General features: G+C 43.6%; 2 protein-coding genes across 2 annotated transcripts; one reads left to right on the top strand and one right to left on the bottom strand.

Annotated features, from left to right (window-relative positions):
• LOC311129919 (ubiquitin carboxyl-terminal hydrolase 37-like) lies at positions 1-25,331 on the top strand. The gene is made up of 23 exons (XM_084162471.1): positions 1-1,940; positions 5,640-5,805; positions 6,084-6,172; positions 6,272-6,387; positions 6,795-6,872; positions 7,170-7,258; positions 7,350-7,443; positions 7,571-7,726; positions 12,588-12,719; positions 13,147-13,270; positions 13,351-13,568; positions 13,804-13,921; positions 16,608-16,687; positions 16,805-16,969; positions 18,585-18,635; positions 19,097-19,232; positions 19,369-19,585; positions 19,857-20,017; positions 20,477-20,537; positions 21,923-22,038; positions 22,498-22,567; positions 22,907-23,045; positions 23,946-25,331. The coding sequence occupies exons 1-23, from the start codon at positions 1,767-1,769 to the stop codon at positions 24,034-24,036; spliced, it is 2,841 nt and encodes a 946-aa protein (XP_084018597.1). The 5' UTR covers positions 1-1,766; the 3' UTR covers positions 24,037-25,331.
• ybey (ybeY metalloendoribonuclease) lies at positions 24,321-27,443 on the bottom strand. Its single transcript, XM_084162472.1, has 4 exons — positions 26,876-27,443; positions 26,287-26,418; positions 25,797-25,865; positions 24,321-25,695 (listed from the first exon to the last, which is right to left on the bottom strand). Exons 1-4 carry the CDS (start codon positions 27,083-27,085, stop codon positions 25,600-25,602), a joined length of 507 nt encoding a protein of 168 aa, XP_084018598.1. The 5' UTR covers positions 27,086-27,443; the 3' UTR covers positions 24,321-25,599.
• Between the last annotated feature and the right edge of the window lie 104 nt (positions 27,444-27,547).

Raw genomic sequence — 27,547 nt, forward strand, 5'->3', positions numbered from 1 at the left:
AGACGTCTGTAGCGCAGGCAACATTCTTTTTTCTGTTAAAATATTTTTACTTTTGCCATATACCGTAGCGTTGTTTTCTACCAGATGTTGATTTGTGATGTTTATTTACTGAAATCACCATAGCAACACATACCATCGTGCTGGCTTGCTTTTGCTGTTACCGTCTTACTTGCTTTCTTGTCCCACTATGCCCACTGGTATGTTTTTTTCGTCCCTCGTCTAATAGAATATACTATGTAAGTCCACAAGGTGGCGCAGTGCCCCTCTTACATTCTTTGGGGAGATCCCTTTAGATAAGGTTGAATCTCTGAACATGGCTATTTGTCATATGCAATGGGGGCATACTTAGCTAAGCATCGTTATGCCAGTTCATAAATTATAGCTAACTAACGTTAGTTCCCCCTCTATCAAGCTATGTTGCTTGCTTGCTAGCTAAGTTTAACCAAGTGGCTAAGGATGCTTGCCATAATACACTGCAGACCAACGGGTCATGCGTGAACAATACCTTTGATTGTTGTGGATAATGCAACACTTACACTTCCCTGCCTATTAGAGCTTCCCAATAATTTACTTGCAATTCTGGGAACAAGTGAGCCCCTCCCTGATTAGGTTGAAAATGAAATTGCATCAAGCAAACCTATTTGTCAATGAACACCATGTGACCAGACATAAGCAGAACATTTCATTTTACAGCTTGGAAAATTGGCCCAGGTCACGTTCACCTGTCTGCACTGTATATTATTTAATTGATGTATTTTGGCATAGTGTTCCCTTTCAAACCAGACTTACCCATTGGACAGGAAACTGTTTGTTGCGGCAACAATGTGTTAAAAGTTACTGGACGACTCAGTTGCTGCTCTCTTACTAGTGCTCTAAAAAATGTTTTAAATATATATATTTAAAGTGGTCTTGGGCGGTATCCAGATTGTCATACCTTCATACCAACCTTATAACATCCTGGGATATTCTGTAATACTGGCACTGAACACAAGGGGCACTATTTTCAAACCCCACTGAGCCTCTGAGATCCGAAGGTTAGCCATGCTAACATGTACATGTAAATTCCCATAGTGAATGCAAACTAAATGCTAACGAACGCATTGCGAACATTTTATACTGTCTCTGACCTAATCTATTTGCAGGACAGACATCCCAGCTCAAAGTTATACAAGTATCTTAAAAATGCTACTCAGTTTGCTGCATGCACAAAACAAATATTTGACAGCAAGGCTCTTGATCCAGGTTGGGATTCTCTGCTGTTACCAAGCAAAGCTTGATTTTGCAAGAAGCTAGATGGCTAACTAGCTACTAAATTAGCAAACCAAATGCACACCTGCAGAACATTTAGCACCTTTTAGACAGTTAACTTATAAGATATCTAGCTGGCAAAATTCCATACTGTAACTAGATCACCTGGCATGTGCTGCACATCAGACAGTAAGTGTCTCACAAGGCTCCGGTCTCTCGTCGTTGTGTGCTTGTAAACAAATCCAACGTGACTGAGGACTACTGGTAATCTTTATCTCCTATCGTATTGCTGAAGTTGACTGCAGGTATTTACTTAAGTAGCTACAAATATTCAAAATGTATAATTACAAAAATCAAATAAATCGTTTTGACGGTATTGAAAAGCCATCCCGTGGCAATTTCCAAATACCCCGGTATACAGTATACCGCCCAAGCCTAATTTAAATAATATGTCCTTGTTTGCACAAAATCTACTTTTCCCTTCCATTAGGTTTATTTGGAGAGCCTGACGGTCACCAATGGCAGCCGCAGTGCCCAAGCTCTCCAGCGGTAGCGTTGTCAAAATACGCTACAACAGCATAGACGTGGGCACCACTCGATGGAAGGAGGGGACCTTTGAGGTTCTTGAGAAAGATAACAAAGTCAACCTGTGCCTGAAGTTCAATGCCGGTGGTGCTCTCAAAAGTTTCCAGGTAATAGTTTTCCCTATGTGTGCTCATTCACCTAACAAAATGGCATGATTACATTGGACTTAAAAAGCTGAGATACAGTATGTTAATACTGTCTTTTAAGGTATATGTTAGGGATGTAACGATTCACCGATACACATCGGTCCCTGATTCAAATGTACAGTGCATTCGGAATGTATTCTCACCCCTTGACTTTTTCCACATTTTGTCATGTTACAGCCTTATTCTAAAATTGATTAAATAAAAATGTTTCCTCATCAATCTACACACTACCCCATAATGACAAAGCGCAAAGTTTTTTTGAAATGTTAGCAAATGTATTACAAATAAACAACACATACCTTATTTACATAAGTAATCAGACCCTTTGCTATGAGACTTGAAATTGAGCTCAGGTGCATCCTGTTTCCATTGATCATCCTTGATGTTTCTACAATTTAATTGGAGTCCACCTGTGGTAAATTCAATTGATTGGACATGATTTGGAAAGGCACACGCCTGTCTATATAAGATCCCACAGTTGTCAGTGCATGTCAGAGCAAAAACCAAGCCATGAGGTCGAAGGAATTGTCCATAGAGCTCCGAGACAGGATTGTGTTGAGGCAGGGATCTGGGGAAGGGTACCAAAACATTTCTGCAGCATCGAAGGTCCCGAAGAACACAGTGGCCTCCATCATTCTTAAATGGAAGAAGTCTGGAACTACCAAGAGTCTTGCTAGAGCTGGCCGCCCAGCCAAATTGAGCAATCGGGGTAGAAGGGCCTTGGTCAGGGAGGTGACCAAGAACCCGATGGTCACTCTGACAGAGCTCCAGAGTTCCTCTGTGGAGATGGGAGAACCTTCCAGAAGGACAACCATCTCTGCAGCACTCCACCAATCAGGCCTTTATGGTAGAGTGGCCAGACGGAAGCCACTCCTCAGTAAACGGCACATGACAGCCCGCTTGGAGTTTGCCAAAAGGCACCTAAAGGACCCATGAGAAACAAGATTCTCTGGTCTGATGAAACTAAAATGGAACTCTTTGGCCTGAATGCCAAGCGTCACGTCTGGAGGAAACCTGGCACCATCGCTACGATGAAGCATGGTTGTGGTAGCATCATGCTGTGGGGATGTTTTTCAGCGGCAGGGACTGGGAGACTAGTCAGGATTGAGGAGAGAGATGAATGGATCAAAGTACAGAGAGATCCTTAATGGAAACCTGCTCCAGAGTGCTCAGGACCTCCGACTGGGGCGCAGGTTCACCTTCCAACAGGACAACAACCCGAAGCACACAGACAAGACAACGCAGGAGAGGCTTCGGGACAAGTCTCTGAGTGGCCCAGCCAGAGCCCGTACTTGAACCCGATCAACCATCTCTGGAGAGACCTAAAAATAGCTGTGCAGCGACGCTCCCCATCCAACTTGACAGAGCCAGGAACAGGCTGCCTACCTCATTTTATTTAACCAGATAACCCAGTTGAGAACAAGTTCTCATTTACAACTGCGACCTGGCCAAGATAAAGCAGTGCGATTAAAAAACAACACAGAGTTACATATGGGGTAAACAAAACAAAGTCAAAAATACAACAGAAAATATATATATACAGTGTGTGCAAATGTAGCAAGTTATGGAGGTAAGGCAATAAATAGGCCATAGTGCAAAATAATTACAATTTAGTATTAACACTGGAATGATAGATGTGCAAGAGATGATGTGCAAATAGAGATACTGGGGTGCAAATGAGCAAAATAAATAACAATATGGGGATGAGGTAGTTGGGTGGGTCTGTTTGCTATTTTACTAGGCTACTGATATTGCCTGGGGTTGTTCAGCATGCAAAATGACTTGTAGATCAATGACTGAACACAGCTACACTACCGGTCAAAAGTTTTAGAACACCTACTCATTCAAGGGTTTTTCTTTATTTTTACTATTTTCTACATTGTATAATAATAGTGAAGACATCAAAACTATGAAATAACACATGGAATCATGTAGTAACCAAAACAGTGTTAAACAAATCAAAATATATTTTATATTTTGAGATTCTTCAAATAGCCACCCTTTGCCTTGATGACAGCTTTGCACACTCTTGGCATTCTCTCAACCAGCTTCATGAGGTAGTCACCTGGAATGCGTTTCAATTAACAGGTGTGCCTTAAAAGTAAATTTGTGGAATTTCTTTCCTTAATGCGTTTGAGCCAATCAGTTGTGTTGTGACAAGGTAGGGGGGGTATACAGAAGATATCCCTATTTGGTAAAAGATCAAGTCCATATTATGGCAAGAACAGCTCAAATAAGCAAAGCGAAACAACAGTCCATCATTACTTTTAAGGTCTGTCAATAAAGAACATTTCAAGAACTTTGAAAGTTTCTTCAAGTGCAGACGCAAAAACCATAAAGCGCTATGATTAAACTGGCTCTCATGAGGACCACCACAGGAATGGAAGACCCAGAGTTACCTCTGCTGCAGAGGATAAGTTCACTAGATTTACCAGCCTCAGAAATTGCAGGCCAAATAAATGCTTCACAGAGTTCAAGTAACGGACACATCTCAACATCAACTGTTCAGGCGAGACTGTGTGAATTAGGCATTCATGGTCGAATTGCTGCAAAGAACCACTATTAAAGGACACCAATAAGAAGGTACTTGTTTAAGCCAAGAAACACGAGCAATGGACATTAGACCGGTGGAAATGTGTCCTTTGGTCTGAAGTCCAAATCTGAGATTTTTGGTTCCAACCTTGAACGGATGATCTCTGCATGTGTATTACCCACCGTAAAGCGTGGAGGAGGAGGTGTGATGGTGTGGGGGTGCTTTGCTGGTGACACTGTCTGTGATTTATTTAGAATTCAAGGCACACTTAACCAGCATGGCTACCACAGCATTCTGCAGTGATACGCCATCCCATCTGGTTTGGGCTTAGTGGGACTATCATTTGTTTTTCAACAGGATAATGACCCAACACACCTCCAGGCTGTGTAAGGGCTATTTGACCAGGCAGGAGAGTGATGGAGTGCTGCATCAGATGACCTGGCCTCCACAATCCCCCGACCTCAACCAAATTGAGATGGTTTGGGATGAGTCGGAATGCAGAGTGAAGGAAAAGCAGCCAACAAGTGCTCAGCATATGTGAGAATACTTTTGGAAAAGCATTCCAGGTGAAGCTGGTTGAGAGAATGCCAAGAGTGTGCAAAGCTGTCAACAAGGCAAAGGGTGGCTATTTGAAGAATCTCAATTATAAAATATATTTTGATTTGTTTAACACCTTTTTTGGGTACTACATGATTCCATATGTGTTATTTCGTAGGTTTGATGTCTTCACTATTATTCTACAACGTAGAAAATAGTAAAAATGAAAGAAAAACCCTTGAATGACTAGGTGTTCTAAAACATTTGACCGGTAGTATACATGCAGTTCATCACTGAAGGAGAGGACACATCGGTTGTCACAAAATATGAGGTATTTTCGGAAGGTGGAAAGAATGTTATATGAGCAAAACATTTTTATGAACCGACGATTCTTAACTTTTGAATCGATTTTCTGACCGATGCATGCTACATTTGGATCGTTTTGGGTCTCTTGGACCGATGCACTTGTATCATTGATGCCCCTCGGTGAAACGTAACATCCCTAATCGGAGCCCATGTATCAAATCGTCTTGAAAGGGAAAGATGCACATCTCTAGTATATGTTGATTTATATGTGTCTATGCTTTCAGCTCAACCATAATGTGAAGAAAGTCGTGATGCAGACCATGCACACTATGAAACGAATTGTGGTGTCTCTTAAGGATGGCAGCGTAGTCACCCTTGAGAGAATTCCCACTGCTGTGGCTGAGAAAATGAAAGAATACCTTGAGAAGCTGAAGCAGGGAAAACCAACAGGTAACAATCTATTGGAACTTGTAATAATAAATAATAATAATATGCCATTTAGCAGACGCTTTTATCCAAAGCGACTTACAGTCATGCGTGCATACATTTTTGTGTATGGGTGGTCCCGGGGATCGAACCCACTACCTTGGCGTTATAAGCGCCGTGCTCTACCAGTTGAGCTACAGAGGACCACATGATAGTAGATCATTAACTGTTTCAAAGAAGTTGCATGATTTACTGTGGAACTGGTGTCCTTCTGTTAGACAATAAGTGTTGTTTTCTTGTAGTTCTAAAGACTTCCCAGGGAAGTGCAAGCTTCAGTGTGCTCGGGAATCGATCCGTAAAGAATGAGATTAGCCCACCTGGAGAACGACAGGTAAAGAGTTGCTGTAAGAAAGTACTTGTCATTTACAACCACACTGCTCCTGGTTTTTGCTTTTCTGAAAAGCTTACTTAAACTCTGGCTCTGTTTCAGACAACACCCAGACGACCCAGTGTGGACAACCGGGAGGAGACGACGCCCCGCAAGCCCCTGGGCAGCCCCAGCAGAGTGACCTCCACACCTTCCCGCAGTGGGCTGTCTGAGAACAGGTAGGCAAGCCAACACACCAACCATCCAGGTAGATAAAGTATCACACACTGGCTGCGTCCTGATTCTACACTCATACTTTCCCCCCCTTATTGATTGATAAGGATTGGACTGGTTTTATGAATATGGTAAAACTCAGTTAAGTCATGCTTGCGCCAATCCAATGCTTTTAAATTCACGAGGGGCTGTGAACGAGTGCATACTTCTGGGTGAGCGGTAGAGAATCCCAACGCAACCTCTTCCAGCACTCTCCTGCCTCGCTAGCCTCTCCCCTGAGATTGCATTTCTTCATTTGACAGTGGCTTTAGTCTTCGTGTGTTCATTGGTTTCATAACCACTCTTAAAGGGACATTTCAAAGTGTGTCTACTTCATATTCATCATCATCAGAACCATCTTTTGCCCCTTAAGGATTGAGAAGAGGAAGAGACACCTCACCTCTGACAGTGACCTGACTGAGGACTACCCCAAGGAGAATGACTCATCCAGGTATGACAATGTTACTTTACCAAGCAAAGGGTTGATTTCACCTCTCTTCCTGTCAATTTAGGCTTGTGTCAAATGGCGGCTTGGGGGATTCTAGCGGGGGGGGGGGTCTTCCTTGAAATTATACATTTTATTTATTTTTTACAGTGGCGGCCATGATTTAGCAGCGCGGTTTGGCGTAAAGGGGAAACTGCCATTACTACAGATCAAAGCTTTTTGACCAAATTTGCTGTTGCTGCATTTTGCCTTTGTAGGGCAGAGTTGTACACCAGTGAATTTAAACTGTTTCTTGTATCTCAGCAACAACAAGACCATGTCAGACCCCTCCAGGAAGTTTCTGCTGAGCTGCAAAGACAAGCTGAAACAGGCAGAGGAGAACCGCTGCTCAGGTAAGCCCTCGTCAGACTGAGATGACCTTCTCCAGACTAGAACAGTGCCGTCTCTAGTCGCCCTGTGATAACTGTCTACCTTCCCCACCAGTTTTAATGGTCCCAGCGCCACTTCAGCCCACGTCATTCTACGGCAGCCGATCAGTGACCAAAGACTACTCCATGAGTCACTCCTTTCTAGACAGGTACGTATTTTTTTTTTTTCACCTTAATTTAACCTGGTTGTCCCATGGATGTTAAGAGAACATTTGTATGCATCATTAAGATGCTGCCACACCTTGACTTCTTCAACATTTGTCATCCCCTCCGCAGGCCATCCAGTACATCCCCGACCACCTCGGCTAAGAGAAGTCTCATGTTACCCAATCACTCGACCCCCTTCAAGAAAGTGCGCCCCACGCTGGACTACGGTGGCTGGAACAAGCCGAGACCATCCACTCTGGCCCAGCCCCAGCCTCCACTGCAAGGGTAAGGAGACATCCCAGGGTTATACTGATGATTCTAAAGTTAACCTCCGTAGTCAATGAGGGGCTTTTCTAGTGCTCCCCAACTACCAGAAATGTGTGATTTACTAGATCAGTTAATGGTCATTATGAATGTGCCATATGGCTGACCCCAATTAGTCGATTGTTTGGTCGATAGGCTGTTGGTCGACCAATATTTTTTTTCTGTCGAGCAGTTGCAAATATATATTTTTTTATGGCACACGAGACACATGGCTTATTCGCGCCCATCTCAGTGAAGTAATCCATTATGGACGCCGAGACTAATTAATTGCGAGGCCAAGGGGATGGCACAGTCCAAGAAGAAGGGGAGTGTGGCTAAGATGCACAATGCACGTCTCTCTCCAGAATGTGCTCTCTCCTGCCAATTTGTACACATTCATTGTTTCATAACTTCATTATGTGAATTGTTTGCGGTTGATTGTTAGTGTCTTATCAATTCCCCATTACATATGTCACCAGTAGTACATTTACCGTTAATTCCTATAATTAGTTTGGTTATGGTAATTTCTGTTAATGCATTCAATATATTATTATATTTTGAGAGAATGCCAAGAGTGTGCAAAGCTGTCATCAAGGCAAAGGGTGGCTATTTGAAGAATCTCAAATATAAAATATATTTTGATTTGTTTAACACTTTTTTGGTTACTACATGATTCCATATGTGTTATTTCATAGTTTTGATGTCTTCACTAGTATTCTACAATGTAGAAAATAGTAAAAAATAAAGAAAAACCCTGGAATGAGTAGGTGTGTCAACTTTTGACTGGTACTGTAAGTATTCAGACCCTTTGCTATGAGACTCAAAACTGAGCTCAGATGCATCCTGTTTCCATTGATCATCCTTGATGTTTCTACAACTTGATTAGAGTCCACCTGTGGTAAATTCAATTGATTGGACATGATTTGGAAAGGCGCACACACCTGTCTATATAAGATCCCACAGTTGACAGTGCATGTCAGAGCAAAAACCAAGCCATGAGGTCGAAGGAATTGTCTGTAGAGCTCCTAGACAGGATTGTGTCTCGGCAGAGATCTGGGGAAGGGAACCAAACAATTCTGCAGCATTGAAGGTCCCTAAGAACCCAGTGGCCTCCATTTTTAAATGGAAGAAGTTTGGAACCACCAAGACTCTTCCTAGAGCTGGCTGCCAAACTGAGCAATCGGAGGAGAAGGGCCTTGATCAGGAAGGTGACCAAGAACCCGATGATCACTCTGACAGAGCTCTAGAGTTCCTCTGTGGAGATGGTTGTCCTTCTGGAAGGTTCTCCCATCTCTGCTGCACTTCACCAATCAGGCCTTTATGGTAGAGTGGCCAGATGGAAGCCACTCCTCAGTAAAAGGCACATGACAGCCCACTTGGAGTTTTCCTAAAGGCACCTAAAAACTCTCAAATCAAATCATTATTTTCCACATGCGCCGAATACAACAGGTGTAGACATTACCGTGAAATGCTTACTTAAAGCCCTTAACCAACAATGCATTTATTTCTTAATAAAAAAGTAAAATAAAACAACAACAACAACAAAAGTGTTGAGAAAAAAGAGCAGAAGTAAAATAACAGTAGGTAGGCTATATACAGGGGGGTACCGGTGCAGAGTCAATGTGCGGGGGCACCGGCTAGTTGAGGTAATATGTACATGTGGGTAGCGTTAAAGTGACTGCATAAATAATTAACAGAGTAGCAGCAGCGTAAAAAGATGGGGTGGGGGTGCAAATAGTCCGGGTAGCCATGATTAGCTGTTCAGGAGTCTTATGGCTTGGGGGTAGAAGCTGTTGAGAAGCCTTTTGGACCTAGACTTGGCGCTCCGGTACCGCTTGCCGTGCGGTAGCAAGAACAGTCTATGACTAGGGTGGCTGGAGTATTTGACAATTTTGAGGGCCTTCCTCTGACACCGCCTGGTATAGAGGTCCTGGATGGCAGGAAGCTTTGCCCCAGTGATGTACTGGGCCGTACGCACTACCCTCTGTAGTGCCTTGCGGTCGGAGGCCGAGCATTTGCCATACCAGGCGGTGATGCAACCAGTCAGGATGCTCTCTGGTGCAGCTGTATAACTTTTTGAGGATCTGAGGACCCATGCCAAATCTTTTCAGTCTCCTGAGGGTGAATAGGCTTTGTCGTGCCCTCTTCACGACTGTCTTGGTGTGTTAGGACCATGATAGTTCGTTGGTGATGTGGACACCAAGGAACTTGAAGCGCTCAACCTGTTCCACTACAGCCCCGTCGATGAGAATGGGGGCGTGCTCAGTCCTCTTTTTTTTCCTGTAGTCCACAATCATCTCCTTTGTCTTGGTCACGTTGAGGGAGAGGTTGTTATCCTGGCACCACACGGCCAGGTCTCTGACCTCCCCCCTATAGGCTGTCTCATCGTTGTCGGTGATCAAGCCTACCACTGTTGTGTCGTCGGCAAACTTAATGATGGTGTTGGATTCGTGCCTGGCCATGCAGTCATGGGTGAACAGGGAGTACAGGAGGGGACTGAGCACGCACCCCTGAGGGGCCCCCGTGTTGAGGATCAGCGTGGCAGATGTGTTGTTACCTACCCTTACCACCTCGGGGCGGCACATCAGGAAGTCCAGGATCCAGTTGCAGAGAGAGGTGTTTAGTCCCAGGATCCTTAGCTTAGTGATGAGCTTTGAGGGCACTATGGTGTTGAACGCTGAGCTGTAGTCAATGAATAGCATTCTCAAGTAGGTGTTCCTCTTGTCCAGGTGGGAAAGGGCAGTGTGGAGTGCAATAGAGATTGCATCATCTGTGGATCTGTTGGGGTGGTATGCAAATTGGAGTGGGTCTAGGGTGTCTGGGATAATGGTGTTGATGTGAGCCATGACCAGCCTTTCAAAGCACTTCATGGCTACAGACGTCAGTGGTACGGGTCGGTAGTCATTTAGGCAGGTTATCTTGGTGTCCTTGGGCATGGGAACTATGGTGGTCTGCTTGAAACATGTTGGTATTGTGTGTCGATTTGAGGGAAACAACAATTTAATTAATTTTAGAATAAGGCTGTAACCTAACAAAATTTGGAAAAGATCAAGGGGTCTGAATACTTTCCGAAGGCACTGTATATCATGAGCTTTCTTATATATCCCAGATATAGGACAAACACTTCAAAACCTTGTTTCTTATGATTTATTTTTTGACTCTCTTTGCAATTTATGGATGTGTTACTCAATGCAGTTCTCTGGGCTAAATTCAAGATTTCATCAAATATAAAAATATGAAAAATGTTAGGATACCTAAAGGGGCCCTTTAAAATTCAAAATCAAATAGCTAAATGATCCATAGTGTGACCATCTTAAACCAATTCCATATGTCAGCTTTGAATTCCCCCCCCCCCCCCCCCCCCCCCCAGGCAATTAAGGTCACAGTTATGAAAACTTAGGACACTAAAGAGGCCTTTCTGCTGACTCTGAAAAACACCAAAAGAAAAATGCCCAGGGTCCCTGCTCATCTGCGTGAACGTGCCTTAGGCATGCTGCAAGGAGGCATGAGGACTGCAGATGTGGCCAGGGCAATACATTGCAATTTCCATACTGTGAGACACCTAAGCGCTACAGGGAGACAGGATGGACAGCTGATCGTCCTCGCAGTGGCAGGCCACGGGTAACAGCACCTGCACAGGATCGGTACATCCGAACATCACACCTGCGGGACAGGTACAGGATGGCAACAACAACTGCCCGAGTTACACCAGGAACGCACAATCCCTCCATCAGTGCTCAGACTGTCCGCAATAGGCTGAGAGAGGCTGGACTGAGGGCTTGTAGGCCTGTTGTAAGGCAGGTCCTCACCAGACATCACCGGCAACAACGTCGCCTATGGGCACAAACCCACCGTTACTGGACCAGACAGGACTGGCAAAAAAGTGCTCTTCGCTGACGAGTCGCGGTTTTGTCTCACCTGGGGTGATGGTCGGATTCACGTTTATCGTCGAATGAGCGTTACACCGAGGCCTGTACTCTGGAGCGGGATCGATTTGGAGGTGGAAGGTACGTCATGGTCTGGGGCGGTGTGTCACAGCATCATCGGACTGAGCTTGTTGTCATTGCAGGCAATCTCAACGCTGTGCGTTACAGGGAAGACATCCTCTTCCCTCATGTGGTACCCTTCCTGCAGGCTCATCCTGACATGAACCTCCAGCATGACAATGCCACCAGCCATACTGCTCGTTCTGTGCGTGATTTCCTGCAAGACAGGAATGTCAGTGTTCTGCCATGGCCAGCGAAGAGCCCGGATCTCAAGCCCATTAGCACGTCTGGGACCTGTTGGATCGGCGGGTGAGGGCTAGGGCCATTCCCCCAGAAATGTCCGGGAACTTGCAGGTGCCTTGGTAGAAGAGTCGGGTAACATCTCACAGCAAGAACTGGCAAATCTGGTGCAGTCCATGAGGAGGAGATGCACTGCAGTACTTAATGCAGCTGGTGGCCACACCAGATACTGACTGTTACTTTTGATTTTGACCCCCCCCCCCCTTGTTTAGGGACACATTATTCCATTTCTGTGGAACTTGTTCAGTTTATGGCTGTTGTTGAATCTTATGTTCATTCAAATATTTACACATGTTAAGTTTGCTGAAAATAAACGCAGTTGACAGTGAGAGGACGTTTATTTTTTGCTGAGTTTAGTTGATTTTATTAAAACACACAGGGTGTGTCCAATATGGACAGAGACATTTCGGTCGACCAAGATTCTTTTTTTTGTCGCTTACAGCCCTAATGTGCCGAAACAGACACTTTCAATTGAAAACATGTATTTTCTCCAGTGGTTGTAGTGGTGGTACAGAAATGGAGTATGACTTAAATTTTCTCTAACCTCTTTGCTGCAGATTCTCCAACCTGGGCAACACGTGTTACATGAACGCCATCCTGCAGTCTCTCTTCAGCCTGCCGTCGTTCTCCAATGACCTGCTGAAGCAGGGAATCCCATGGAAGAAGGTCCCCTCCAACGCCTTGCTCAGGTAGCCTACTGTTACACTGCAGTCACCCTCTTTTACATTTTAGTCATTTAGCAGATGCTCTTATCCAGAGTGACTTACATTAGTGAGTGCACACATTTTTGTACTGGTCCCCCGTGGGAATCGAACCTACAACCCTGGCGTTGCAAGCATCATGCTCTACCAACTGAACTACACAACTAACCCCAGAACTGAATATAGGAAACTGTCACTCGTTCGATCAATTCCTCAACTGTCATCTTGTTTCTCTTCCTCTTAAACACTGTTGAAAATATTTCCACTTTTACAAGGGATGCACCCTTTTAAAAGCTTTTTTTGTTTAGGTGGCTTAGTGATTTCATGGCTATGACTCGATATTTCTCAAACTGCTCAGCTGACTTGTGTACCTGCCCTGCACCCTCACTGACCCGCCTCTCTGTTGTGCGTGCAGACGTTTTGCCCACTTGCTGGCCAAGAAGGACATCTCGTGCCCCGAGGTAAAGAAAGACCTGCTGAGGAGAGTGAAAAGTGCCATCTCCTCCACGGCCGAGCGCTTCTCTGGATACATGCAGAACGTAAGACCTACAATATTTGCACCACAACCAATTTGGCTCTTTTGTGGCTCTGTATACTAACCCCCCCCCCCTCCCTCCAGGACGCCCATGAGTTCCTGAGCCAGTGCCTGGACCAGCTGAAGGAGGACATGGAGAAGGTGAACAAGAGCTGGAAGAGCGACTCAGCGGCGTGGGACGAGCCCCCCCAGCAGGCGGCCGCAGTCAGGCCTGGGGAGGAGGCGGACACCTCACGCACCTACACCTGTCCCGTGGTGGTCAACATGGAGTTTGAGGTGCAGCACACCATCACCTGCAAAGGGTGAGTGAGTCATCCCCTTCTCAGACTGTGGATTTCTGGGTGGTACATCTCTTCCCTGATGGTGAATAAAATAATGGACGTGTGTTAGACGTCAAAGATTTAGCTTTTAAGAGTCCATTCCTTTAGCCTTTGTGGTATTACCTTTCCTAAGCATATGAAGTTGTCATAAAGACAGACTGAATGTCATTAATAACAAATCATAACAAAGGTTGTGCTATTGTGTGTGTGGTTTCAGCTGTGGAGAAGTGGTGACCAAGCGGGAGCAGTTCAACGACCTGTCCATTGACCTGCCTCGCAGGAAGAAGACCATCCCTCTCCGGTCCATCCAGGACTCTCTGGACCTCTTCTTCAGGGTGTGTGTCCACTGTCCCCACAAACCACCAATCCTATGTCCCCACAAACCACAAGGCTAGCTCCTGTCCAAATATACTGTATATCAACTAGGGCTGTGGCGGTCATGAAATTTCGTCAGCCGGGGATTGTCAAGCAAATAACTGCCAGTCTCACGGTAATTGACCGTTCATTAACAAACGCATTTAGCATCTCCTGGCTTCCACCAATAGCCTACAAGCCACTTATGCAGACCTTTTGGGAAAACATCTACATTTAAAAAAGTATAATAAATCCATGTAATATAGCCTTCACCTTCACAATAAATCCATTATTTATTTTAGACATGTCTAAAGAAATTATATGAAGAAAATGTAGTCTATTTCAGAAGAACAGAATAGCATACTCTTGAGTTGTCCTTATATTAGGTCCTGATCTGGCTATGCGATATGGCTGTGGGCTATACTCATTTAGCAGACCAGATTTGTTTAGAATTCCGTGGCATTATTTTATAGTATGAAGAATATAATTGAACAAAGCTGAATAAAATTAGAAAGGATATTTTCTCCAAACGATTTGAGGGAGTGCGCACATGCGGCTATTCTGTGTTGAGCGGTTAACAAAGAAACAGGTACTCCTGTATGCTTCATTTAGAGTTATTTATTTAACTTTAGTTGTGATACAAATGTTGGGCTATATGTTTTTAATTTCCTTCTCCCTGCGTGCTCCGAAGCACTTCTCACTCGCATGGCTATCTGTCACATGATCGGGTCTTTCTCACAGGCTACAAGTGAAGACAGACACATTGGGGGCGCGCGTGAAGATATTGGAAGAACTGTCCACATTTACTTTTCGTCAGCCAACAAGATGAGTATGCCTAATGAACAGCAAAAGCACTAGCCTATGTCAATCTACTATCCCCCATAGTACAAAAGTTGACCTATTCTGTGCGAGAAATAAAATATTACAAACATAGTCTGGGACAGTTGTGAGATGCGATAGATCTCAAATTAATACAACCACTACCATCAAAAAACATTTTTTACGCAATGAGGCTGACGCAACAGATCAGAACGTTTAGCTTAAAATGTTGATAAACTATTAGTCTATTTCTTCACATCATAAGCACAGCAATACGCACATGGCAGTAGGCTATAAGCAGGAATGTTCCATTAGCAGAAAACACCATTATCAAAAGTGACCGCAAATGCTATTATGCATGTAATGCTTTTATTATAAAGGTGCATTTTTATGGTGAAAATTGTCTTCCCCAAACTTGAAACTCTCACTGCGTATGTATGCCAGTTAGGCTCTACACCAGGGTTTCCCAACCCTGTTCCTGGAGAGCTACCCTCCTGTAGGTTTTCGCTCCAACCCCAGGTGTGGCTAACTTGATTAATCTTATCAACCTGCTAATTATTAGAATCAGGTGTGCTAGATTAGGGTTGGAGCAAAAACCTACAGGACAGTAGCTGTCCAGGAACAGGGTTGGGCAGTCCTGCTCTACACCCATTGTAAAGCGGATTAATGTGCTTAATTTTAGTTATTTGGCCACTTTAGTTGTGATACAAACTTTACCAAACATATAGACCTATGGGCTAGGATACATGAGGTGTGGGACTGATTTGAAAAAGTCGCAGAAAAACGGGATGCATTGTTTCTTTCCTTACGCTGGGCGTCATTCACAAGTGATTAATATATAATTCACAATTGATAGGCTAATATTGTCACCCATCAGACTATTCTTGATTTAATCTTGTCTTCACATATACTAAATAAAATGTGAAATTTGTTTTGATTTAGAATGGACCATTATCAAGCACCTGTCTCGAAACAGGGGCGGGGGAAAAAATACATGTCATCTATGCATTTAAATAGCAAATGGAGGACGCTTTTGACCGTGGTTCATTTTCATGCCAGCCAGGTAGGCTATACTCCTGTTGTAAAGACAAGCAATGTGCTTAATATTAGGGAAGTTGAGATATAAATATAGTAGGCCTAGCCTATAGAAAGCTGATGGGATCCTGCTCTTTTTAAAGAAGCCATCACTCTGTTTTCTAGCGCAATTGCATAGCCTATAGAAATGTTGTGCAACATGAGCTCATGGGCTCTCATGAAGTGTTTGGTTAGATTTTCGATCACATTTGCATTGATGTTAGTGATTAGAGGGACAATAGAGTGCTGAGTACCAGGCAGTTATCAAGTTTGGTAGGCTACTAATGACCATCAGCAGCATCAGAGCTTGGAGAAGCCTAATTAACGTGACTAAACGTGGAATTTGACTGCCTTCATGACTCATGACCTCCTGTGTGGCAGTAATACGGTGACCCCAACTTTTTTATATATATACATATACACACTTTAAAATGACTAAAACCAAATTGAAACTGTGAAGAAATGATAATGGAGCTACAGTCACAGTTTCTTGACTGTGTGTAGCTCGCTAATAATCACAGAAATGAAAGCTAGACAGTCGGAGCATCAAATTCCAAAAACGATGGATAGAGGACTATTTTTTTGCATATTTTGACAGCAAGGAAATGTAACATGTTTTCAGTGTGGCCCTCCGGACCTCGTTGAAGACCGAATGCGGCCCCCGGGGCAAACTGAGTTTGACACCCCTGCATTAAAGGCAATGAAACAGTCAACCTAGTATCCAAATCCTAATAATAAGTAGATGAGTTGAATGTATGTTTATGTGTATTCCAGATGGAGGAAATCGAGTATTCTTGTGAAAAGTGCAGCAGGAAAGCGGCGACAGTGACTCATAAATTCAGCCGACTCCCCAGGTATGCCCATGTGTCTACAACTGTGATCTTTAGCCCTGATGTTAAAGTGAATGAGGAAGTGGTATGAGGTTCACCAGAACCCTAAATCCATTCCTTTCCTTTCTGTCGTTTCCCCAGAGTTCTTATCCTGCACCTGAAGCGCTACAGCTTCAACGCCCAGCTGTCCTTAAACAGTAAGCTGGGCCAGCAGGTTATGATCCCCCGCTACCTCACGCTGCTGTCCCACTGCACAGACACTACGCAGCCCCCCCTTAGCCTGGGCTGGAGCGCACATGGAACCATGTAAGAAACACACCCCACAGTGAAAATTATCCAACGTTTGCTGCATAATATACCATTTTACCAGGGCTTGACATTAACTTTTGTACTCCAAATGTTTGGGGGGGGTTTGTAACACTTTGGGCCAAAAAGGTACCTGAAAATTGTTGTATGATGCAAGGAACCACTTTACAAAATAAAATTCATTATAATCATTATTAGGCCTATTACAGTGCCTTCAGAAAGTATTCATACCCCTTGACTTATTCTACATTTTGTTACAACCGGAATTCTAAATGGATTAAATACATTATTTTCCTCACCAATTTATACACAATTCCCCATAATGACATGGTGAAAACATGTTTTTAGAAATGTTTGCACATTTATTTAAAATGAAATACAGAAATATCTCATTTATATAAATATTCACATCCCCGAGTCAATACTTTGTAGAAGCACATTTGGCAGCAATTACAGCTGTGAGTCTTTCTGGGTAAGTCTCTAAAAACGTTCCACACCTGCATTGTAAACATTTGCCCATTATTCTTTTCAAAATTCTTCAAGCTCTGTCAAATTGGTTGTTGATCATTGCTAGACAACCATTTTCAGGTCTTGCCATATATATTTTTTAATCAAATGGCTAAAGTAGCCTACTTCAAAGCAAGGTAACTGTTTATCGATAACATCCCTTCAGGGGAGATCTATTGACAGCATATATATTTTATATAAATATATTTTAAAATTGTCAGAATGACATGACCAATGTTGAACAGGGGGGAATCCCAGCTTTCCAATGGTGTCAGATTTATTTCTCAGCTCCCAATATTGGGCACTGGAGAGACTTATAACCGGAGTAAGGATTGGTTTATTAACGTATCTGTTCATCAACTGCGTGTTGCCATTTGTAGTTATGACGGTGCGTAGTTTTTAGGACATCGGACATGACAATTGCATTAATACATGATAATAGCTAAATAGTTAACTACCGAGATGTGTTGAATTGGCTATCTAGTTAGTCTGTCATTATTTTGTAGGCTTACCTGCTGTAATGTCTCCCTCTCTCTGCTCTGGCCCACTCGCACTGGCACACATGCAGCTGATGCACACCCATGACTTTTCCAGGGTTTTTCTGTACGAAACCTGTTTGCTGACCAAAAATGTGCTATAACTGTGCATGTAACTCAGTAATTGGCAAGGAATATCAACAAATGTGCACACGTGGCTACACACAGATCTGTTCTTTGATCTCAATAGCGCATCTCGCCACCGGGATTATTGAAATACCACTCTGCCTGTCAATGCAATACAATCCTACTCCAATGTGCTCTGCAGAAATTGGGAGAACAGCAAATACTGTACATCGCATCCAGAGGACACTGATCTAATTCTGATCAGAGTAATTGTTTGATATTGTGATTTTTTGTGGGGGCTTTTACTTGTCCATTCGGACAACTGAAATCTATATTCTTCTTGTCAGATAATTTTTTTGTCCCGGACAAGCGTTAATATCGAGCCCTGTTGACATTTTCTTTGAAAGTCACCACACAGGCTGGTCTTCAACAACATTATTTGGACATTTAGCACAACACGTGGACATTTTGTTTTCTAACCTACCACGCCCTGTTTTTTTGTACAGGTCACGAACACTGAAGGCCTCCCAGTCGGTGAACTCCTCCTCACTACTTTGGTAAGCCACTCATTCAACCCCTCTTAAACACCATGGTATCACTTCCACACACTTCCAACCCATGGACGATCATGTTTACAGTAGGTTCCATGTTTCCTTGATGGGAACATTGTGTAGATAAGCGGTTCCCAAACTTTTCCATTCCGGGGACCACCAAATCACCGCCAAACTCTTGAGGACCACCATTTGAGGAATCGTGGAATTTAACATAAAGTATCTTGGCGGTCAAATTTAGAGTACATTTTATCAGTAAATATAACCGATTTAAATGATTATTATGAATATTATTAGTATTATTATTGTTGTTTGCATTGTATAAAGTAACGTAGAATTATAAAAATACATTCTAAAAATAAATCAAAAAATGTCGGACCACCTGCAGTACCTCCGGTCCACAGGTTGAAAACCACTGGTGTAGATGTTTGGTTCTTCTAACCACTGTCTTTATTTCCTTCCCCCAGGAAAGTGTCTCTGAAGGCGGGGGGAAGCTCCAGCAGTATCCTGGTGGACTCTGACAGCGAGGAGGAGCTGAGCCGGAAGGCAGTGAGCCGCAAGCGACGCCTCAGCGACTGTCTGCCTGACGACAGAGCAGAGGAGGTAAGGGCACCAGCGGGACCAAGGGAGAAATGAGTCACTACAACTTAACCACTGACACATGCAGGGCCAGGTTGAAAGAATACTGCGTTTAGGTCCGGTGTGACATGGTGGGCTCTGGTTGTGTGTTTCGGTCCAGCGAGGCGTCCAACATACAGACGCGTCAGACATCAACGATGAGGAGATGCTGGCGGTGGTGCTAGAGATGAGTCGTCAGGACGCTGGTCTCTCCTGCCCCGCCCCTGAGGACGAGCCAACCAGCAGCCCCGACACGGGCTTCGGCGACGCCGACCCCGACGCCCAGGAGACTAACTACCACCCAGACCTGCTGGAGACAGACACCAAACCGTCTGCAGGTAACCACTACACACATACATACACCCCAGCCAGGAGGGACAGGGAAGTGTAGCCTTAAACAGATAGTTCACTCAAATTTATCTTTTGACACTACACACCAAAACAGCTCTCTGTAGTTACTTACTAGATGTCCATTGTGAAATTGTAATTTCCTTGAACTATCCTATACTAAGTCATGAAGACCATGGACTTGAAACAAATGCAGAAGCCTCTGTTTTGAAATGTGCGTTTCAGCAACCCTTGCTCAACAGAGTGTATCTGTGTGTGTAGATGTGCTAGACTCCCTGGACCTGACCATGGACGAGAACAAGGAAAACCAGACACCCGAGGGGGTGCAGGGGGAGCTGGACTGGGTGCAGCAGTATAGCCTGGAGCAGGAGCGGGAGGAGCAGGAGCTGCAGCAAGCTCTGGCCCAGAGCCTGCAGGAGCACGTAAGACTCCCAACACACACTAGGACATATAGAGACCTACTATACAGCTCTACCCTGACATTTTTGCTGTAGGAGAAACCTGATGTTGGTGGTTCACCTATGTTTTTGTAATGTAGACTAATCTTCCTTCAGCTTGTTTTGGTGAATACTGGTCTTAAGCTCTGACCCACCAACACTATATAATGTCACCTAGGTGTCTACAGGGGACTAGGGTAGTCCCCTGTAGCTCAGTTGGTAGAGCATGGCGCTTGCAACGCCAGGGTTGTGGGTTTGTTTCCCACGGGGGGCCAGTATGAAAATGTATGCACTCACTTAACTTAACTGTAAGTCGCTCTGGATAAGAGCATCTGCTAAATGACTAAAATCGAAATCTACTTGACCCTGTATCCAGCAATGCTGCCTTGTTGCACCATCACGATACAATTCAGTGACATTTGCAATGTGTGGTATGCCCTACAGGAAGCCCAAGAGATGAGAGAGGACGACGACCTCAAGAGAGCCACAGAACTCAGCCTGCAAGGTACAGCATAGACACTGGTACCCCTTAAGCTAATACTCAGCTTCACAAAATAAAAGTAGTGTGTGTTTACGCCAGGGGTTGGAATCCATTCCGGTGTTCCGACCAGAAAATAAAAGTTCTGAACCGGTTCGAACCAACAACAAGAAAGTAGCAGTTCATATAGGTCAGGGATGGGCAACTTTGATAGGGGTGGGGGCCACCAAAACTCAGAACTCATCATGAGCGGCTGTAGTTGCCAGCCATACACGCACACAGACACGCACACGCACACGCACACGCACACACACACACACACAGCGAGCAAAACATTTTAGTGGCCCCCCTCTTGACAGCAGAGAGACATTTTAAGTTTTAAGAGTTAATTTTGTGTAATTCTACACATTTTGCCATGGGGTGTAGAGAAAATGTTGCAGTTTTAAAGCAAGTTTGCTGCAATTCTACACGTTTTCATGGAGTGGAGAGAAGATTTAGCAATTTTATTTTACTAATTTCCTGAAATTCTACAGATTTTGCCATAGGGTGGAGAGAAATGTTTTTAATGATATCTGAGTGAGACTGACTAACAAAATCAATGGGGGGTCCCTGGCCGATAATTCAACCGTGATAACAAGTTTAGATAGCTGGCCGCTAAATTAACTTGGTGATCTAAAAACATTTAGCTGACACTGGCTAATTGACTGACTATCAGTGACAGACATAAGCGAAAAACTGCTAACTCACAACCAAATTTCGAAATTGCACCTTGTGTATTCTACTATTCTAACTTGCACCAAACAGTACGTTGTTGGGGTGGAGTTCGGGGGGGTTGATCTGAGGGCCAGTTGCCCATCCCTGAAATAGGTCCTTTTCATTCATTTTTTTTAAACCTGTGAAATCAACATTGTTTTTACATTTAGCTCATTATTTGAATTAGAGCCGATAGAGCAGCTTGCCGTGGAACGGGTAAAATAGTTGTTAACTTGTTTGATTGGACAGATAAGTGCAGGCACGAGATGCGACTGAAATTTCACGGGTGGGGAGAGGGCAACATGGTGGACATGGAGTGAGCTTGGCTTGAAGCGCTGAACATCATGATGTGAATTGGAATGTGTTTAGGCTGTTACTAGCATTTTAACTTAACAAAATTACCAAATTATATACTAGACATTAGGAATATTTTGGGAGCTAAAAAGAACGTTAGTAACCCATAGTCAAGGTTTTAAAATAACGGTTCTGTTCCGGAACACTAGACATCACTTTCATTCCTGGTTCTGTTTCAGTTCCTCTGAACATTTCTTTTTCAGTTTTTGGTTCTGTTCCATGAACCGGTTCCAACCCCTGGTTTGCGCGCATCAGTGGTTTTCACATGTCTTGATCCCCTCTGCTGGTTTCTCCCGCCCTCCCAGAGTTCAACAACTCGTTGCCGGAGCTGCTGTGTTCAGACGAGGACTCTGGGAACGAGGAGGTGCTGGACATGGAGTACAGCGAAGCAGAGGCTGGGGACCTGAAGAGGAATGCTGAGGTACAGAGCCTCTCCTTTTCCTCCTCCTCTCTCCCACGCTAACCAGCCTTCACCAGGGTCCTGTTCAGTAGGGAGTACTCTCGTGGACAGATGCACGTAACATAAATGGTAGTTGCGTCTTTCAAGAGACTGGGATGCGACGACTAACGAGCAACTTTGTTCTGGTACGCAGATTTCTCGTCACTGATGATTTGGACAAATCACGATTTCGCAGGTGCTCGCATCTTTCGAATTTCTAAAGGGGACATTTGGACAATAGACTTGCCTGAAACTGGCACTATTCTTGTTAGTATATTTTCTAACGCGTGTCTCCCCCCCCCCCCCCCCCCCAAACTTAATCGAGCATCTGACGCAATTACACAAGATTTCAGTTCTGTGTGTCCGAGATTAAGTAGGGACAAACGTTTTGAAATGGAGTGAAACAGCCCGGCTGAACACCTCTTCCTTTCTTGTTCCCAGAGTGGAGATCTGGCTAATTCCTTCCGGCTGATCAGTGTAGTCAGTCACATCGGGAGCAGCTCCTCCTCTGGTAAGCACTGCCCTGCCTATAGACCAGTCTGCTAAGATATATGGCTGTGTTACGAGATGCACCGTTATTTGTGGGACCCAAAAATGTGTTCAAGTTGAATGAATGTTGAAACATGAATGTTATTAATATTTTTTGGTAGTGACTGATTTCTGTGCATCTCAAAACGCACTACTGTGTAGCAGGAGCCACAGATTATCAGTCATCCGTGAACCAACGTAAAGCATGAAAATATAAGGTTGTGTGAGCTGAGGCAGCATATGATTACAATACCATGAGAACCCCAGACACTGGATTCTTGTAGTCTAATATTAACCTATAATTCCATCTCCCAACCCTCAGGCCATTACATCAGCGACGTGTACGACATGAAGAAGCAGTCGTGGCTGACCTACAACGACCTGGACGTGTCGCGCACGCAGGAGGCCACGGTGCAGAGGGACCGCGACCGCAGCGGATACATCTTCTTCTACATGCACAAGTGAGTATGCTTCTCATCCCTTCCATCAAGGTCCCTCTCCCAGCTTCAGATGGAGTGCGGGGTTGTGTTCAGTGGAGAAAATGCAGTGAAACTTGTCCTGAAGAACATATTTGTTTTCAGTTGCAAAACACTTTGCAACGGTATCCCCTACTGAATACAACCCTGTTTTCTTATACTAAGGAATAAACCACCAGCCTCCTGCCACTATGCACTACACCAGTCTCTGAGTATAATCCAGTGGTGGCTGAGCGAGACCCAGCTCTAGTAAGCAGGGCTGCCCAGACCAATGGGCAACTGAGCAGAAGCTGGAACAAAATCCCTCCTCTCTCATGCATTGAAAAAATCAAAAAAAAATATCAAAATCTCTTCGTTCTATTATGTCAGAAAGAAAATAAGGGGGGAAATCAGTCTAGTAATTCTAAGAATGCTGGAGGATTTTAAGAGTAGAACATTAATACAAATAAAGTTGTACATTCCCTTATTGTAGGAGATCTTTGCTTGACTTGGTGTTGTGTGTATCATATACACTACTGGTCAACAGTTTTAGAACACCTACTCATTCAAGGGTTTTTCTTTATTTTTACTATTAGTGAAGACATCAAAACAGCTTTGCCAAGAGTGTGCAAAGCTGTCATCAAGGCAAAGGGTGGCTATTTGAAGAATCTCAAATATAAAATACTTTGATTTGTTTAACACTTTTTTGGTTACTACATGATTCCATATGTGTTATTGCATAGTTTTGATGTCTTCACTATTATTCTACAATGTAGAAAATAGTAAAAATAAAGAAAAAGCCTTGAATGAGTAGGTGTTCTAAAACTTTTGACCAGTAGTGTACACTGGAACCCACTATAATGGGTGTGGATGTCTTGACTGCTGTGTATGTTCACCCATCCTCAGGGATGTGTTTGAGGAGCTGTCTGAGCTGGAGAGAATAGGGGCCAGTGGAGGAGTCTCTGATGCAGGGAGGACTGTCCTGCAGCCCCTCTGAGCCACCAGTCTGTCATCAATCACACACACTCCGACAGCACAGAGCTGTCCCCCATCAGATGTCGGGTTTGGGGTGAAAGAGAACCCTTCTCCAGTACTACTGATCGCCGTCCACATTTTGCCCTCTTCAGGCACTTTGTCTCTTTTTTAAAACAAAACACAACAGCCCAAGGTAGCTTCTGTCAGGCTCAGACGTCAGCACACAGACAGCCAACATTCTTCTCTCCAGGTCCATTCAGAAATGAGACATGCAGCGCACTCAAAATAAAGAAAGAAAAGAGTTTACTATGTTCTTTGTTTATTCAACCCTGAGAGATATTAGACCTAAACTTTTATTTTCTGTGATTTGTTGGATAACTTGTTGTGAAATAGTTTTTCTTGGCACACTCGTATGATATTAAATATCATGCATTTAAGAACTTGGATAGAATGTGTCAGATGCTAGATGCTGGTGATCCTTGGATTGTATGGTTTCAGACTTAATTTCCAATATAATCTATCAAATCAAGATGTATTATTCTGTGTTGGAATAAAAGCTAATTTAAGGTTGGAGTACTTTTTTCTTCTATATGCAGCAGATACATGTGAAATATTTATTTTGTGGCATGGATTTGCCAATTCTGCTTATATTTGTATTCTGTTCTAGAGTTGGTTGAGGATGGGGTTTTTTCTCCAATTTCTTGCAATGCTTTACTTATGGACTGTTTGTTGCTGTTTTATTAATGTTTTATCAATATTACCTTGACAAGCTAAACATTAATAAAGTAGCTTGTTTTTTTATAAGCTTAAGCTCCTAGGGGATCCCTAGTGCCTCTCAGTACAGAACCAGTAGTTTATATTTCTTTTTCTAAAGCGCTTTACTTTGAAAGATGCACAACCACTTTGTTTAGAATGTATTCCTCAAACCTCTGACAAAATGCAGAATCCTGTATTACATGTGTAAGCTATCCCGAATAGGCTTTGCTTTTAATAAGGCCATAACAGATTTAACTATTTATTTTAGCAAAGGTCTGTTTATAATGGCCAGCTCGGATGTCTCATCTCACCTTTTTATTATTTTTTCTCGCCATCTGACAAGGCCAGTATACACATCTTTTAGACTACTTTTTGCTAAGATTAGGGTTTGGCTAGCTATTTTCTGGTCTCCTACTTGCATTAAGTGAGAATGAACGGGTTTCATGTTGACATGAGTGTCTGATATGGAATGCAGAGTGGACTGAGCTTTTTAGTTACTTGTTCAGGCTCCAGTATTTGACTTCCTACAGCGCATTTTAAAATAAAAATGAATTAAAACAATGGTTTTGGATGTCATTAATTGTCATCAATGTCAAGTCATGAGCAGTGTCAGTAGTGCAGTTTGATTGTGAAAATAGAGTAGTCTGTCTAGTTCCATAGGTAAAAGCTCATCAACAATCACAAGAAGGCTGACGTGGTCTGTGGCTATCACTTGGAAAGAGGCAGTTCATTCATGGTCAAGGAGTCCTCTATGCAAGTTTCCAAATCCATTCAATGCTAAGTCCATTCATTTCAAAGTCCTTCCATTGCAGGTGGTTCTTCTTGGTGGTCACTCGTCTTGGCTACATTTCTTGGTCAGAGGCACCAGCTGTCTGCCAGTGAATCTGTTGAACTCATTAAGAATGTAGCTTTCCTTCTGCAGCATCTAGGAGCACAGATATACAACTGTTAAAAGGAGATCTTTCAATCATTGACATATGGCACTTAGTGGGACCAAGCCATTGCGCTTTGAATCATCATCCATACCTCTTTCCACTCCTCCTCAGTTTCATGTCTGTAACCCAACAAGTGACAGATTCCATGAGCAGTGACTGACTGAGCCAAGGAGAAGGGGGACAAAAAAGTCAAATGAACAAGCACTAATGCAACTGCTAGTGGTGAGTAGTGTAATACAAATTTTAAAAAATCAATTGTCTATCAATCTTGGGACCCAGAACCATATTTGGCGTGTGCTGGCAAATAGTATTTCACTAGAAACTTCGTTGTACTTTTGCGTGTGATTGGTGATCACATGATGATAGTGACTGGACAAACCATTTATCCTGCAGTATTTCACCATGGTAAAGGCAAGGTGGGCCTCCCCGCCTCACTCTTATGCTCCCGTCAAAAAGACCCTGGCTTCAATTGGTTATAATAAAAAAAAATGTGATTTCATGTCTGTTGCTGCATGATATTACTGTGTTGTAGGGTGTGTGTTGTGCATGCATTGTGGCTGTTTTACTAGTAGTTTGCTCACTGTGAGAGTTCCATGAAGATCCTGAGACTCCTGCTGGCACTGTTTCATCAGGTATTCAACCCCCAAGAAAATGTCTCCAAGGTTCAGTTCATCTCTGTAAAGGGGGCAAGGCAGCTTCCCAGGCCTCAGTTCCTTTAGAAACAAAACAAACTTTGATCACTGTTTCTTTACCTAAATTCAATTTCCAAATGTTCACATAGTATGCACACTGCAAAGACACGTAGGTCCAGCGATTAGGGGGAATAGCAGGATAGAAGCTTGCACTGCAGTGACCATGTGGTTACAGGGTGTGCTGTGGGCAAGTGCACTACTACCTGTGCCATAAAAGCCTGGGCCTCTTGGCAGAGGTAGTACACTTACATACAAGGAGGCTTCACAGTCTATTCGGCCACTCTCTCTGGAAGCGTCCCACTCCAAACCCCAATGCTGCGAACAGGGTAACACTTCCAACAGAGGCCAGAGACGACGGGGACCATACCACCACTGCAACTTGAACCATGACCCTGCTGTGCACTAACACCCATGCCATAAAAGCCTAGACCTCTTGGCAGTGGCAGGTGAATGCTGGGAAGGAAATTTAGATACCAACCTCATAGAATGGAAATGAGAGGACATCCGTGGGCATATTCTTTTTCCTATAAATGTTATTGATCCGTTGAATCTTGCGGTTGTCCACGCAAATGACTCCCAAATCAAATTTTTGGATGCCCAATATGTGCCTCAACGTCTCCACGTCCTTCCGTAGCCTCGCGCGTCGCAGCGGCACCACGTTCTGGAGATTCCGTAGAACTACACCCATTTCAAAACGCCAGTCACTAACGTTACAAAAAGTCTGAGGGAAATTATTTTTTTATCAAGTAGTCGTAAATATTGCGAATGGCTACATACAATAAACAGATAGCCTAGGTAGCTAGCGTGTTGTTAGCCGGCGAATGCTCGTTGGTTCAATCAAGGTGACTCAGTCGTTCCAGTTGTAGAAGGCCTTCTTATTTCAGATTATGAATGCAAATATGTACTATTCTACAAGGTCCTCTAGAGCTGATGTAGTGATAAAAATCGAATATATTATTATATAGAAAAAATATCATATTGCTTGAAAAAAGAATTGCAACATTCTAGCTAGCTAGCATTCTTCTCATACGGATCCTTCCCGGGGTAGAATGTAGAAACCGGGAGCCGAAACAGGTTGGACCGGAACCGGATGTCAGCAAGTTTCTAATCCATGAGCATAAGGGAATACTGAAAAAGTAGGTCACTAGCT

Source organism: Coregonus lavaretus, assembly GCF_964263955.1.
Source record: "Coregonus lavaretus genome assembly, chromosome: 5".
Taxonomy (NCBI): domain Eukaryota; kingdom Metazoa; phylum Chordata; class Actinopteri; order Salmoniformes; family Salmonidae; genus Coregonus; species Coregonus lavaretus.